Source organism: Argopecten irradians, chromosome 15 (genome assembly GCF_041381155.1).
Source record: "Argopecten irradians isolate NY chromosome 15, Ai_NY, whole genome shotgun sequence".
Taxonomy (NCBI): domain Eukaryota; kingdom Metazoa; phylum Mollusca; class Bivalvia; order Pectinida; family Pectinidae; genus Argopecten; species Argopecten irradians.
Genome location: NC_091148.1, coordinates 34955369 through 34971814, shown reverse-complemented (window position 1 = coordinate 34971814; position 16446 = coordinate 34955369). Strand labels below are relative to the sequence as shown.

General features: G+C 35.5%; 2 protein-coding genes across 2 annotated transcripts; both read right to left on the bottom strand.

The window, feature by feature from the left end:
* Nucleotides 1–648: 648 nt before the first annotated feature.
* Nucleotides 649–2184, bottom strand: LOC138309219 (uncharacterized). Its single transcript, XM_069250375.1, has 2 exons — nucleotides 1904–2184; nucleotides 649–1124 (listed from the first exon to the last, which is right to left on the bottom strand). Exons 1-2 carry the CDS (start codon nucleotides 2118–2120, stop codon nucleotides 652–654), a joined length of 690 nt encoding a protein of 229 aa, XP_069106476.1. The 5' UTR covers nucleotides 2121–2184; the 3' UTR covers nucleotides 649–651.
* Nucleotides 2185–10454: 8270 nt separating this feature from the next.
* LOC138309395 (uncharacterized) lies at nucleotides 10455–14539 on the bottom strand. The gene is made up of 3 exons (XM_069250586.1): nucleotides 13915–14539; nucleotides 12041–12187; nucleotides 10455–11660 (listed from the first exon to the last, which is right to left on the bottom strand). Exons 1-3 carry the CDS (start codon nucleotides 14129–14131, stop codon nucleotides 11506–11508), a joined length of 519 nt encoding a protein of 172 aa, XP_069106687.1. The 5' UTR covers nucleotides 14132–14539; the 3' UTR covers nucleotides 10455–11505.
* Nucleotides 14540–16446: the final 1907 nt, after the last annotated feature.

Sequence of the window (16446 nt, the reverse complement as noted above, 5' to 3'; positions counted from 1 at the left end):
GTTTTTGACAAAATAAAACTGGTAACTACGGTCGCCGTAGTAACTAGGCTAAAACACAACCAGATTTGACAAAACTGGGGAAAAGAAAAATGTAAAACATTACAAACAGACTTGATCTCATGCAGCATTTTCCAATGAACCATCACCTTTATATACTACAATATGTTATATACATATTAGGAATCAGAATGTATAAGAAAAAATCAGAATATATATGCATTGTCGAATCATTACACGATGACCTGAACCCGTAGAGTATTTGCCAATTATGTAATGACAATTGAATAATTCATTGTATATTGACTTAAAGCCCCATATTATTTGCCGAGTAGCCATCAGAAATGTATTCCTTTTCTTGTCTAATCACATTCTCGATACTCATAGGTTTCGACCACTTTCAATCTCTACACCCCAGGATAATCTCATAATATAACTGAAGGCAGTTTAGGGGAAATTATCTGAACCAATAACATGCCTGCAAAAATAAGAGGACTACAGAGAGAGCGACATTCTACTTGAAAGTCACACAATCACAGACTTTTTTGATGTACGTTAAATGACTAAATCACCTGTTTTGTTCAGTTGTCTCCAGTTTAGTTCAGGGGTATAGAGATCGTAAATGATTGTAACCCCTGGAGTTTCGAGGATGGTCTAATCATTGCATAATGACTTGGTATCGTAGAGTACAAGGCGGGCGACTGCCCCGATAGTTTTATTCAGTTGTCGAACAGTGAACGGATCGTCAGTTATTGTATAATAACGTAGATAAAGATGTATGGCGTAGTTGTCCTTCCAGTCGAAATTCTCATCGAAGAGCTGATGTAACATGTTCCCCGGAGGCGAGCAGAATGTCATGTTTTCTACATGTATCCAGGACGGATGCGCTCTAGCGATTCGTGTAGGTAGGAATAGTGAGTACTCAAAGTACCTGTTTGAGTCGTGAACATAGTTAGTCTGGAATTGTTTTAGCCATTGTACAATGAAGACGGAGCTTCTCTCTGCCATTATAAGACCGTTCGACAGGTTGGTGACGTATTCCAAACTCATAGTTGCCGGGTACTTCATTAACGGATCAAGGGAACGAAGAAGGATAGTGTCCATATCTAAGTATATCCCGCCATACTCTGAAATTAAACAAAAATAGTAATATCCGTTAAAGAGAGAAAGTAATAATATGACTAAATGTACTTTATTGTGTGCGAAAGAAACCAAACAAAGCTTTATATATTCGTTGTTTTCTCTATGTTGAAGTAATAAATGTATTTACCATCCATCCACTTTACGTGATGACACTTGGTTTATTTATTAAACTGCCTTCTTGTGGGATTTATCGTCCTATAATTCTCACAGGCTTGCAGACATATTGAATAACTCGTGTTATGATTAATTTTAGCTGGCAATATTTTGCAGACATTAGAAAGGGTTTCTCATGAAAACTCCGCCATTTCATAGTAGACATCGGGCGCTAATTTCTTTATGACGTTATTACGTTATGACGATGGTCAGAACGACGTCACGAAATATGTTCTACATATCACTACGCCAACGGGAGTTATAGGAGAATTATTTTATAAGAGAATTATGATCTCATAAATTCCTTTGTTTGGTAAGGTTATATATAATGTCAATACTCGGTATATTTTTGTTATCATGTCAATTGCATAACCGATAGATATAAAGATAAGTAGTCATTGACCGTATGTCTGAAAGTATTCACAATCAATCACAACACCACTCAGGGTTACACACTAACTAATTAATACATGTGCATTAAGATAGCGCTTTCCTTACCTTTGTCCACGTGGCCTGCATTGTATACCCTTTCATTATAAGTAAAATTCATGTAGACGGATACAAAAAAAAACTACACATTGTAAATGGAAATACTACAAAAAGAGCCTACCCTTTAACGCGATAAGTCTGGCTAAGTCCGACCTGTGTTCTATTGTCACCAACGTGTTATTGTTCTTTGTCCTCTCTGGCTGATCCATTCGTACGTGAATGATATTTGGCACGTTCCGTATCAAATAATTCCAATAGGGACCAGATGGAATGACGTCACCGTGAAGCATTATTAGACAAGGATTCTGGAACTTGTGAACGCTGAGAAAACCAAGCATTTTATAAAATGTTAGTGTCTCCTGGTTGAACCACACGGAGTGTAGTATATTGGGTACTCTAAATTCGGGACTTGTCGGGCAGTGTTTAAGTACAGCATTGAAAAAACAACGGCTACCAGATGTTACTGATGGAACCACCATTTTGGATGTCAAGGACGTATACAGATAGGCGTTGCTATGGTTACAATGGACGAAAAGCTGAGAATGCATAAACGTACTGTTTGTCTCTGATTGGTTGATATTAATTGATGGTGGGCAATTCATTATCTGTGATCTGTTTGCCTCAAAGCGAATGTATTCTGAAAAGATAAACAGAAATAATTTTCATAAGATATAATATTTTCAAACATTTCTATATGTGTCGTGGAAATCGCAAGACCAGCTACCACGACTGCAGTTTTCATATATTGCAAAACAATTGTACTCAATTCAATTTCTTTTTCTCTGCATAAGGATGCAATCGCCAATATTCATAGAGATGGTGTGATACTACATCACCATACCTTTATATAGATTGTGTGATACTACATCACCATACCTTTATATAGATGGTGTGATACTACATCACCTTACCTTTATATAGATTGTGTGATACTACATCACCATACCTTTATATAGATTGTGTGATACTACATCACCTTACCTTTATATAGATTGTGTGATACTACATCACCATACCTTTAGATAGATTGTGTGATACTACATCACCTTACCTTTATATAGATTGTGTGATACTACATCACCTTACCTTTATATAGATTGTGTGATACTACATCACCATACCTTTAGATAGATGGTGTGATACTACATCACCATACCTTTAGATAGATGGTGTGATACTACATCACCATACCTTTAGATAGATGGTGTGATACTACATCACCATACCTTTAGATAGATGGTGTGATACTACATCACCATACCTTTATATAGATGGTGTGATACTACATCACCATACCTTTAGATAGATGGTGTGATACTACATCACCATACCTTTAGATAGATGGTGTGATACTACATCACCATACCTTTAGATAGATGGTGTGATACTACATCACCATACCTTTAAATAGATGGTGTGATACTACATCACCATACCTTTAGATAGCTGGTGTGATACTACATCACCATACCTTTAGATAGATGGTGTGATACTACATCACCATACCTTTAGATAGATGGTGTGATACTACATCACCATACCTTTAGATAGATGGTGTGATACTACATCACCATACCTTTAGATAGATGGTGTGATACTACATCACCATACCTTTAGATAGATGGTGTGATACTACATCACCATACCTTTAGATAGATGGTGTGATACTACATCACCATACCTTTAGATAGATGGTGTGATACTACATCACCTTACCTTTAGATAGATGGTGTGATACTACATCACCATACCTTTAGATAGATGTTGTGATACTACATCACCATACCTTTAGATAGATGGTGTAATACCACATCACCATACCTTTAGATAGATGGTGTGATACTTCATCATCTTACCTTTAGATAGATGGTGTGATACTACATCACCATACCTTTAAATAGATGGTGTGATACTACATCACCATACCTTTAGATAGATGGTGTGATACTACATCACCATACCTTTAGATAGATGGTGTGATACTACATCACCATACCTTTAGATAGATGGTGTGATACTACATCACCATACCTTTAGATAGATGGTGTGATACTACATCATCTTACCTTTAGATAGATGGTGTAATACTACATCACCTTACCTTTAGATAGATGGTGTGATACTACATCACCATACCTTTAGATAGATGGTGTGATACTACATCACCTTACCTTTAGATAGATGGTGTGATACTACATCACCTTACCTTTAGATAGATGGTGTGATACTACATCACCATACCTTTAGATAGATGGTGTGATACTACATCACCATACCTTTAGATAGATGGTGTGATACTACATCACCATACCTTTAGATAGATGGTGTGATACTACATCACCATACCTTTAGATAGATGGTGTGATACTACATCACCTTACCTTTAGATAGATGGTGTGATACTACATCACCTTACCTTTAGATAGATGGTGTGATACTACATCACCATACCTTTAGATAGATGGTGTGATACCACATCACCATACCTTTAGATAGATGGTGTGATACTTCATCATCTTACCTTTAGATAGATGGTGTGATACTACATCACACCATACCTTTAATAGATGGTGTGATACTACATCAGCATACCTTTAGATAGATGGTGTGATACTACATCACCATACCTTTAGATAGATGGTGTGATACTACATCACCATACCTTTAGATAGATGGTGTGATACTACATCACCATACCTTTAGATAGATGGTGTGATACTACATCATCCATACCTTTAGATAGATGGTGTGATACTACATCACCTTACCTTTAGATAGATGGTGTGATACTACATCACCATACCTTTAGATAGATGGTGTGATACTACATCACCATACCTTTAGATAGATGGTGTGATACTACATCACCTTACCTTTAGATAGATGGTGTGATACTACATCATCTTACCTTTAGATAGATGGTGTGATACTACATCACCATACCTTTAGATAGATGGTGTGATACTACATCACCATACCTTTAGATAGATGGTGTGATACTTCATCACCATACCTTTACATCACCATACCTTTAGATAGATGGTGTGATACTTCATCACCATACCTTTAGATAGATGGTGTGATACTACATCATCTTACCTTTAGATAGATGGTGTGATACTACATCACCATACCTTTAGATAGATGGTGTGATACTACATCACCATACCTTTAGATAGATGGTGTGATACTACATCACCATACCTTTAGATAGATGGTGTGATACTACATCACCATACCTTTAGATAGATGGTGTGATACTACATCACCATACCTTTAGATAAATGGTGTGATACTACATCACCATACCTTTAGATAGATGGTGTGATACTACATCACCATACCTTTAGATAGATGGTGTGATACTACATCACCATACCTTTAGATAGATGGTGTGATACTACATCACCTTACCTTTAGATAGATGGTGTGATACTACATCACCATACCTTTAGATAGATGGTGTGATACTACATCACCTTACCTTTAGATAGATGGTGTGATACTACATCACCATACCTTTAGATAGATGGTGTGATACTACATCACCATACCTTTAGATAGATGGTGTGAATACTACATCACCTTACCTTTAGATAGATGGTGTGACACTACATCACCTTACCTTTAGATAGATGGTGTGATACTACATCACCTTACCTTTAGATAGATGGTGTAATACTACATCACCATACCTTTAGATAGATGGTGTAATACTACATCACCATACCTTTAGATAGATGGTGTAATACTACATCACCATACCTTTAGATAGATGGTGTGATACTACATCACCATACCTTTAGATAGATGGTGTGATACTACATCACCATACCTTTAGATAGATGGTGTGATACTACATCACCATACCTTTAGATAGATGGTGTGATACTACATCACCTTACCTTTAGATAGATGGTGTGATACTACATCACCATACCTTTAGATAGATGGTGTGATACTACATCACCATACCTTTAGATAGATGGTGTGATACTACATCACCTTACCTTTAGATAGATGGTGTATACTACATCACCTTACCTTTAGATAGATGGTGTGATACTACATCACCTTACCTTTAGATAGATGGTGTGATACTACATCACCTTACCTTTAGATAGATGGTGTAATACTACATCACCTACCTTTAGATAGATGGTGTGATACTACATCACCATACCTTTAGATAGATGGTGTGATACTACATCACCTTACCTTTAGATAGATGGTGTGATACTACATCACCATACCTTTAGATAGATGGTGTGATACTACATCACCATACCTTTAGATAGATGGTGTGATACTACATCACCTTACCTTTAGATAGATGGTGTGATACTACATCACCATACCTTTATATAGATTGTGTGATACTACATCACCATACCTTTATATAGATTGTGTGATACTACATCACCATACCTTTATATAGATGGTGTGTGATACTACATCACCATACCTTTATATAGATTGTGTGATACTACATCACCATACCTTTATATAGATTGTGTGATACTACATCACCATACCTTTATATAGATTGTGTGATACTACATCACCATACCTTTATATAGATTGTGTGATACTACATCACCTTACCTTTAGATAGATGGTGTGATACTACATCACCATACCTTTATAGATTGTGTGATACTACATCACCATACCTTTATATAGATTGTGTGATACTACATCACCATACCTTTAGATAGATGGTGTGATACTACATCACCATACCTTTAAATAGATGGTGTGATACTACATCACCATACCTTTATATAGATTGTGTGATACTACATCACCATACCTTTAGATAGATGGTGTGATACTACATCACCATACCTTTAGATAGATGGTGTGATACTACATCACCATACCTTTAGATAGATGGTGTGATACTACATCACCTTACCTTTAGATAGATGGTGTAATACTACATCACCATACCTTTAGATAGATGGTGTGATACTACATCACCATACCTTTAGATAGATGGTGTGATACCACATCACCATACCTTTAGATAGATGGTGTGATACTACATCACCATACCTTTAGATAGATGGTGTAATACATATCACCATACCTTTAGATAGATGGTGTGAAACTACATCACCATACCTTTAGATAGATGGTGTAATACATATCACCATACCTTTAGATAGATTGTGTGAAATTGTCGATATTACAAAGTTACTTCCCTCACGTATGTTCTTTGATATATTTATGTTATATAAAACACATTACAGATAATCCGGAAAACAACTCCATAAATTATAGTACAATTATACTTTCATGTAAAGGCAGAACATTACATACACACCGATATATATTAATAATTTTTGCACTATTTTAAACTTTATAAACCTTGAAACTACAAACTCATCAAATAAAAAATCCATTAAGCTTTGAACAAGTTTACACATCAAGTGATAATCCCGTTAATCCTTGTACATTTCCCATTAGTCTTTATACTATTGTACACATGAAATTATAGATCCATTAATATAATTTTACCTTGAAGTATACGTTGCTCATTGCTGACAATGTAAACGTTGGCTTTGTAGACATTCCATACGATAATTCCACCAATGATAAGTAGCGCCAAACGGGTTGGTTTTAACCTGGCCATATTACCAGTGTATGTTATCACTACCGTGGTACCGTTTACCTGACTGTCAGGCGTGATCGATGGCACATGGTCGATGATATATGGTGGATGGAATATGGAAATAGTGATGTCATCTAAATTTACCCTTCTTTACTCAAAGCAGAGCATTAGTTGAGATTTTTGCTATAATAATGACGATGTTGAAAAATTGACAGCGACTTTGCATGGATAATAAATATAAGCTTTTAGGAAAATACGAAATGCATATGCAATGAAGATATATTTATCCATATATTACTAACCCGTTTTATGGGTAAAGCCGCTTCACAACAGGGGACTGAAATAAGAGGGGGATCTTATTTCAATAATACATTAATGTAGTATTATATAATTGTAATATACTGTAATATTGTAATACTTCCCTCGTATGTCAATGCCCAACCCCTGTGAAAATGACTACCAATTACATCTTTATTCCTACCAAATTCAACCTTTTTGAAAATTAATGAATTCAAGTTCTGTTGTCGCCTTGCTGTCCTCATTGCATTCTAATTAACAAGAGTTGTTTCACTTTGTGACAGAGTAATACGAAGGGTAGTAACTTTAGTAGATTCGAATTATTCGTTTAAAAACCTATTGAACCATCTTCAAGTACCTAGGCAGAAGTGTTTCAAACATGTATGTTTGTTAAAGAAACATAATCTTGAATAAATAAATCATAATACTTGTGCGATAACTATGTTTCCTGTAACAAACAACAGTAATAAGTCATTTTAAAAGAATGTAAGAAATTGCTTTTATTGTCTTATTTCCATCTAAAACTACAGCGGATTGCAATCGATTTGCTAGGAATTCCATAGAAAATGCTTTAAAATTTGAATACATTGACCATTTAATTATTTAATACACAAGGAGAAATATGTATGACTTTCATCAAGAAATCCAATTCTCAAAACATATATGTTACACTTGATGTATATGGAGAACATCTTAAACTTAACTGCACTCCATCTCTTCATCAAATCATTTTGGTGACGCAAATTTCTTATCGCGTCTCCTGAATCCACCCTATGTATATAATAAAATCAACATAGTTAGTTATTAATGTTGATACGAAGGTATGAATATATACTACCCGAGGGGCCAAGAAATGTGGTAAAACTGGAGGCTCACCGAGACGTTAACCACAGTTCGTGTTATCGAATGGGATATTATATATCTACACCTGATAATTACGCTTATATCATTGCAAATGACAATTCAATACAAAGACTAGTTATGTCGGTATAGAGAATATACGGTTAGTATCTTATAATACAAGTTGAAGTTTTGTGTGATAATTAAGAATACCGACTTTCCGTGTCGAGCACCAAAATAAACTCTGTACCGTAGATACTAATCGTATATCCTGTTTATCTTGCAATCATTGCCTTATATACGACACTCAAAACGAAACTAAACTACCGGTAGTTACTTGACATGGATGTCCACCGCACAAATTTGCCCCACAGGCGGCGCTGTTGTGCTAGAGAGTATAACTCCTTCAAACGGAAGCAGTTCTGTTAGATATAGAACAAAGTCACGTGAATTGTGTTGACCAACAAAACATTTCTTTTTGATAGATTAAACTTTATCCGCCAGTAGTTATTGGTCATTGTGTACAGCAGTTACAGTATAAATTATCTTTTATACATTATATTCATCGGGCTCAAGACCAATAAGAAAGAACGATAGAATGGCAGAATAGTTTGGACTATATATAGATATGAAGTGGAGACAAATCATCTGGGACCTGTAGCACTTGGTGTGGTTCAAAATGTCATATTTACCTCAGTAATATGTTACTAATGAACCCGATATATGATAATTTCCAGCATTTACATTGGCAGACAGTTAGACTCTTGCGTATTAATACTTTCAGGAGGTCACGAACAGACTGGGTTCATGGAAGTGATTTTGTAATGAAAATAATAGAAATAAATTGAATTGTTCTATTCATCCTTGTACATCTGGACTATCGATGGGACTGCATTGCATATGATATACTGTTACTGTTTAGTTGGTTGTCCATGGCAACAACCGGGACCCACTTCTTCTCGATAAGTCATAGGCTGTTCTATCAAAACATAATTTTTATTTTTATCTTTTATTAGATACATATGTTCTTTTCTTAACGGGAATAAGAATTTAGATGTAAAGAAAGCATTGGTTGTCATATTTTTTAGATGACATCGTCTATCATTGGACATGCTAAAGCACCCAATGCATGCTACGCAACAATGTATGTCAAAAATATAATGCTTTTGAAAAAGTAGCTTGAAATCACATACAATCTAATGATTCCTATTGTCAAGGCATCCTGAAATTTAATCAACTGAAATCGTACGCTAATCAAAGTTGTGGTATACAGTCACAGTAATGGAAAATGGAAAATTATAACCATATAAAGGATTTATGCAACAAAATAATGATGTTTGTGAACAATGTAAAGTAGAATCATAAATTGGTAAAAGGGAATAAAGATGAAATCAAAAAATTTTACGATAAACGAAAATGATAACATCAAATGAAACAAAGATAGATGTATATCAAATATATATGTCAGCAAATCAAATAATGATGAAAACCTTGGCAAATGTAAATAAAATTATGGTAGAAGCAAATGATATTTTGGTCAAATCAAATGCAATATTGATTAAATGATACCATATATTGATAAAATCAAATCATATAATGATCAAACCATATAATATATTGAAAATACAAATACCATACGAGAAAGCTATGGTGTTCCCAACACAGGAATCGAGCCGCCATGGTGACTATGACAACATCACGGCAAACAACTGTTAATAATACACAGTACTCCGGCCGTCAGGGTTTCTATGACAACATTACGTTAAACAACTGTTGATGATACACAGTACTCCGGCCGTCAGGGTTACTATGACAACATTACGTTAAACAACTGTTGATGATACACAGGACTCCGGCCGTCAGGGTTTCTATGACAACATTACGTTAAACAACTGTTGATGATACACAGGACTCTGGGTTACTATGACAACATTACGGTAAACAACTGTTGATGATACACAGGACTCCGGCCGTCAGGGTTACTATGACAACATTACGTTAAACAACTGTTGATGATAAACAGGACTACGGCCGTCAGGGTTACTATGACAACATTACGTTAAACAACTGTTGATGATAAACAGTACTACGGCCGTCAGGGTTACTATGACAACATTACGTTAAACAACTGTTGATGATACACAGTACTCCGGCCGTCAGGGTTTCTATGACAACATTACGTTAAACAACTGTTGATGATAAACAGCACTCCGGCCGTCAGGGTTACTATGACAACATTACGTTAAACAACTCTTGATGATACACAGTACTCCGGCTGTCAGGGTTTCTATGACAACATTACGTTAAACAACTGTTGATGATACACAGGACTCCGGCCGTCAGGGTTTCTATGACAACATTACGTTAAACAACTGTTGATGATACACAGTACTCCGGCCGTCAGGGTTTCTATGACAACATTACGTTAAACAACTGTTGATGATACACAGTACTCCGGCCGTCAGGGTTTCTATGACAACATTACGTTAAACAACTGCTGATGATACACGGAACTCCGGCCGTCAGGATTTCTTTGACAACATTACGTTAAACAACTGCTGATGATACACGGAACTCCGGCCGTCAGGATTTCTATGACAACATTACGTTAAACAAGTGTTGATGATACACAGTACTCCGGCCGTCAGGGTTTCTATGACAACATTACGTTAAACAACTGTTGATGATACACAGTACTCCGGCCGTCAGGGTTTCTATGACAACATTACGTTAAACAACTGTTGATGATACACAGTACTCCGGCCGTCAGGGTTTCTATGACAACATTACGTTAAACAACTGTTGATGATACACGGTACTCCGGCCGTCAGGGTTACTATGACAACACTACGTTAAACAACTGTTGGTGATACACGGGACTCCGGCCGTTAGGGTAACCATGACAACACTACGTTAAACAATTGTTAATGATACGCAGGACTACGGCCGTCAGGGTTACTATGACAACATCACGGCAAACAACTGTTGATAATACACAGGACTCCGGCCGTCAGAGCCAGAACGGCAGCCGCTACATCCAGTCCAAACGACCATGACATTATGGAGTTGACAACGGAATTGAAGTTCACCCCGTACACAATCAGGCCTGCTATAATGGTACAGCCTATGTAAAAAACAGAAGAACATTATTCTTATTATATAAATTCATATTTTAATCATGTAAACATTACATACAAAATCATGAATTACGTCTAGGATGGATTGTTAATATAATGTAAACGATGTCATTGTCTATAATCTATAGGATACATATAAAAGATGAATAGTAGTGATATAGGTCAAGGGAGGCAACTTAATTTCTTTTCCAGATACTGGTTACAACAGCTAGCATACTGCTAAAAAAGGGGGATCATTTACAACATCTAATCCCGGTAAGAACGTTCAGGGGCGACAACTTACCAGCTCGAATTCTAGTAAGAGAGGTCAGGAGAGACAACTTACCAGCTCGATTTCCGGTAAGAGAGGTCAGGGGAGATAACTTACCTGCTAATATACTGGTGACAGCCGCCACAATGCCGATGGCCTTGAATGTACAACAACAGTAGAGAGAGAGAACGACCATGGAGACGATGATGAGTAGAAACCCAAACATCTGGAGTGAAAGGTTGACGAGGAAATCGTCATACTGATCTATAAAATGTAGAAATGATGTACATTAGGCATCGTTTACAAACGTCATTGTTTTGTATGGTCTTCTCTCTCGTAATATTCAACACAAACTCAGCCATTTTAGGTGTATTTGAATGCTAAAATTGTCGCTTCTGGATTGCAACTGACCTGGATTAGTAATTAAGAACAGGAGAACGTTTTATCTTGTGTGGCAAGTTAAAGTATGTCGATTTGTCCTAAAAAGACGTGTTATTTTCGCTGTAGTATATATATTCAGCACAGATATGTATGTATTGTTTATATCCGGTATTATAAGTGGTAATTTTATTATCCTGTATTATTGGTTTCGTAATGTGAACCGGAAGGAGACTACTAAATGCCACTTCAGACTGCATGGTGGTACAACAACCGACAAGTTTTATCAGGCGTATACAAATACTGCAAATTGTACTGAATATCTTCTTATGCATAATGAAAGATACCCGGCAGCAGCAAAAATAATGCAAAATAATATGTAGGATATGTAAAAGCCCAGGTAAAGATTTTGATTTTATAAAAATGTAAATTTTATTTTGTTATTAATATTGTCTAGGTCCATTGTCTCTTGTTTCGACACTGTATGTTAGGAGAAGGCTTTTATAAGTTATAATAACCTGATCTTTTTATCTTTTGTATTGACAATAAAACATGTTTAAACTAAAAACATGTCTGTAATTAAGAAGTTTGATACATGTTACATTTTATGATAAAATGCAATATTTCAATAGTTTAAGTTGTGCAATTACGTCCAGCACAATAGATTCATTTAATATTTCTGTTTACACAGGTAACAGTTTGTTGGCAGAAAGGGTTAAAAGAACAATACAACGGTAATCAAACAATAGCAGAGTTCAATCCATGTTTGATAATTCTTGATATTTACTTAACATTCATCTATCCATTATTAATTTCTCTATCAAATGATGGCAATCCGTGAGTCATTTAATCATACAATTTACTTAATGTTCATCGTAATGCATCACGTACGTTAAATTCTAATTAACAACTCCTTTAACAAGTTGATTAGTGTATTGATATATGTGAAATTAAGATGTGTCCAGTTTGTTCAATGTAAATCTTCATTCCCATTCAAAATTAATTTATGTAAATTCTAAACTAAATGTTCTTTTATTTAAAAACCAACCTCGTTTATTTGCTAAAAGATCCTTATCGCCCTGAATATTTCTCACTAATAAGAAACCAGGCATGTTTGTGGATTTTAATTCATGTTCGTGCACTTTAATTCTGTCATCACGATGTTTACAAGTCTCCATGGTGAAATTTTATTAATAGCTGATAGTACAAACTATCTAATTCGAACCTATTCACGACTCGCCCGTTCGTCTGTCTGTTTTAACACCTGACATAAAGATACACTTTGAAGTGCATCTCCTATGCATTTAAGAAATAGGCGATAGCAATATAAAATCAAACATGACCATCCGACCATCCAATTTGCAGTCCATATATATCATATTTTAAGTTACAGACACAATATATAAAGAGTTGCCGATCTATTACCGAAAGTTTCACGCCATTATCAAATAGTCTAATATGTCTGCGTCTCCATCCTTTCTCATAGATAACATTTGTATTAATATTACGAGAATATCAGTGTCATTGACAATTGAAAGTATTGAACGTTCTAAAGCGTTCAGAACAGAACTTCAAGTATTCAAATCAGAACCTCGGTGTATGTGACTTCTTACCTGTGCCTTGGTAGGTACTGAGAATATTGTCGATGGTAAAACAGTCACTGATACTATTCTGACACGTGGTTAGCAGTCCCGAGTACGTGATGTTCCCGTTATTCTCCTGCTGCTGCCAAAACGGCGTGAAGATAGCCACGCTTGCGCAGACGAAACTGATAATGATGACAATGAGTGCAACACATGCTAATTTGGAGTTGTTGCCAATACACGCCATCCTTGGACTGTCTCTCAAGTGCGTTTTTTGTCAAATATCTCAGTTGCCATAACAACCCATTTGTATGGAACTTATAATAGTCTTAAGCTTTGTCGTCAGTTCCACAGCTAAAATCGCGTAAGATATCACAGCTATAGTAATTCTTTCTAAACTAGAGCCACTCGATTTTGAGGAACGTTGTATTGTAGATTTAAGACAATGTAACAATTATCTATTTAAAAACCGAGTGTTTTCACCACTATTTCATCTGCAACATCTTCCATTTGATCCAGACATTCGAACCACTGATAAAATGTGTATCTTTACATTCATGGCCCAATCTGTTGAATATGTGATAAGAACACGGTCCTCCGGAGTATCTTCGACCACTGTGGAGGTATTGGTGTTAAAATGCACACAATATTAGGATCCCTTGACTTCTATATATACACACAACCTATATAGAAGTACATTTATATCTGTATTTCCTCGATTAGTGGAAAGGCAATGAAGCATACATGGATTTAGATCCGGTGACGCACTTCTATTTTTTCATCCATTTGACTCAATCCAGCGTATCTATATATTCAAATGTCGTGATATTAAAACCTTTGTACCTCACCCAACGTTTAAAGGGGAGTATAAAACATAAAAAGCGGGTGATGTTTGAGTTAGCACCAAAGAATATTTTATAGCATGTGTTTATGATGAATTGATTACCAGCGAACTCTACAAAAGTTTCCGTGACATATACAGAAAGTATTATAGTAACTTTATAATCAATTAACTCAACTTCTAAAAATAGAATGATCATCACAAGATTGACTGATTAATGATTTGACCCGGATATTTATTGGAGACGCGGCTCTGTTTCCATAACAACACACAATATTAGGATATCACATGTGTGCCATACATTAGAAACATATCAAAACAAAACAAAATCGTACGATCATGACTTGAAGTCTTTACTTCTAACTATAAAGCGTCACAGTGAACATAAAATAAAACTAGAAATTAATCGTGATATTATATGTCTTCAAGCATTGGAAATGTCCTTAACATGTATCATATATATCTAGAATAAATAAATATAAATTATCCTTGTGATGGAATTTAAATATTTGAAAAAAAAAATAAAACAGGTCTGCGATCTCTCTCTCTCTCTCTCTCTCTCTCTCTCTCTCTCTCTGCGATCTCTCTCTCTCTCTCTCTCTCTCTCTCTCTCTCTCTCTCTCTCTCTCTCTCTCTCTCTCTTTATATATATAATAGGATTTATAATCTTAGCTTATTAATAGTAGGTTGAGGGGGAATGTGATTAAAAACAAAAATAACTGAATTGATGAGAAATATATTTCAACAGGGACGAAAAGGGCCTTTATATAAAACACAGGTCTTTATATAAAAATACTTGAAAGATACTGGAATGATTATCAACATTGTTGGTCATTGACATTTTAATAAATTTGTGCATTCAATTTATTGTTTTTGTTCTTTAAAATATAAAATAGCAATGCATTTCCTTTTCGCAGAAGAGCTCTCACACCATTTTCCATTTTCAATTAATCTTCCAGTTTGGATGTTAATAAAGCTGTCCTTTCCTGGGTATCTGTTATTTGTATTTAGAATTAATCTTTCCATATTGACTCCATCCCTACTACAAGTTCAAACTTTGTAGGATTAGTCGTATCTTCAATTTCTATCGCTGTATCGAAGAATGATCCTTAAACGACAAAACGACGTAGATAAAGATCGATTTACCGTCAGTGGGTCAGTCCCATCTTCTGGTGATTATGACATTACAAAATTCACGCCAAAAGATGACATAGCACTCACTGCAATATGGGACTAATCGACAGTAAATCGTGCTTTATCCACGTCTTTCGGTTTCTCAAAACCCCCGTATTACAAGGTACATATATAGTTGTGCATGTATCAGAGATGAATAAAATAAACCTGACCAAATCAGAGCAGGAGTGGGAATGCATGGGTTACCTCTCTTGGCCTACACAGGATACGACCCATGGGAGTGCTTCTTAACGTCCAGTATTAGTTTTGTAAGCCTTTACATCACTGACATCAGTAACTATTATGGTTATCTTATGTCTTTTTGTTGACGTTGTCTTTGCTGTTTGTACATATTGAAATACAAAGGGGTGGATGACATTTTTAAATGATTGCAATTTTACTCAGATGTAAGGAGGAATCTTTTTTTGTGAAAAGTCCTTTTGAAAATAATATTGTATTCTTTTCATTTTTATAGTGCACAAAAATTGAATTTTATTATGCAAAATACCAAACTTTTTCATGGGCTTCGACAATTTGTAATGTGTATA

Excerpts from the sequence above, each read along its gene's own strand:
- LOC138309219 (XM_069250375.1), bottom strand. The coding sequence starts at position 2,120 with ATGCTTGGTTTTCTCAGCGTTCACAAGTTCCAGAATCCTTGTCTAATA. Across the intron at positions 1,125-1,903 it reads CAGACTTATCGCGTTAAAGG|AGTATGGCGGGATATACTTA; the intron begins GTAGGCTCTTTT and ends GTTTAATTTCAG.
- LOC138309395 (XM_069250586.1), bottom strand. The coding sequence starts at position 14,131 with ATGGCGTGTATTGGCAACAACTCCAAATTAGCATGTGTTGCACTCATT. Across the intron at positions 12,188-13,914 it reads CAGTACCTACCAAGGCACAG|ATCAGTATGACGATTTCCTC; the intron begins GTAAGAAGTCAC and ends TACATTTTATAG. Across the intron at positions 11,661-12,040 it reads TGTCACCAGTATATTAGCAG|GCTGTACCATTATAGCAGGC; the intron begins GTAAGTTATCTC and ends TTTTTTACATAG.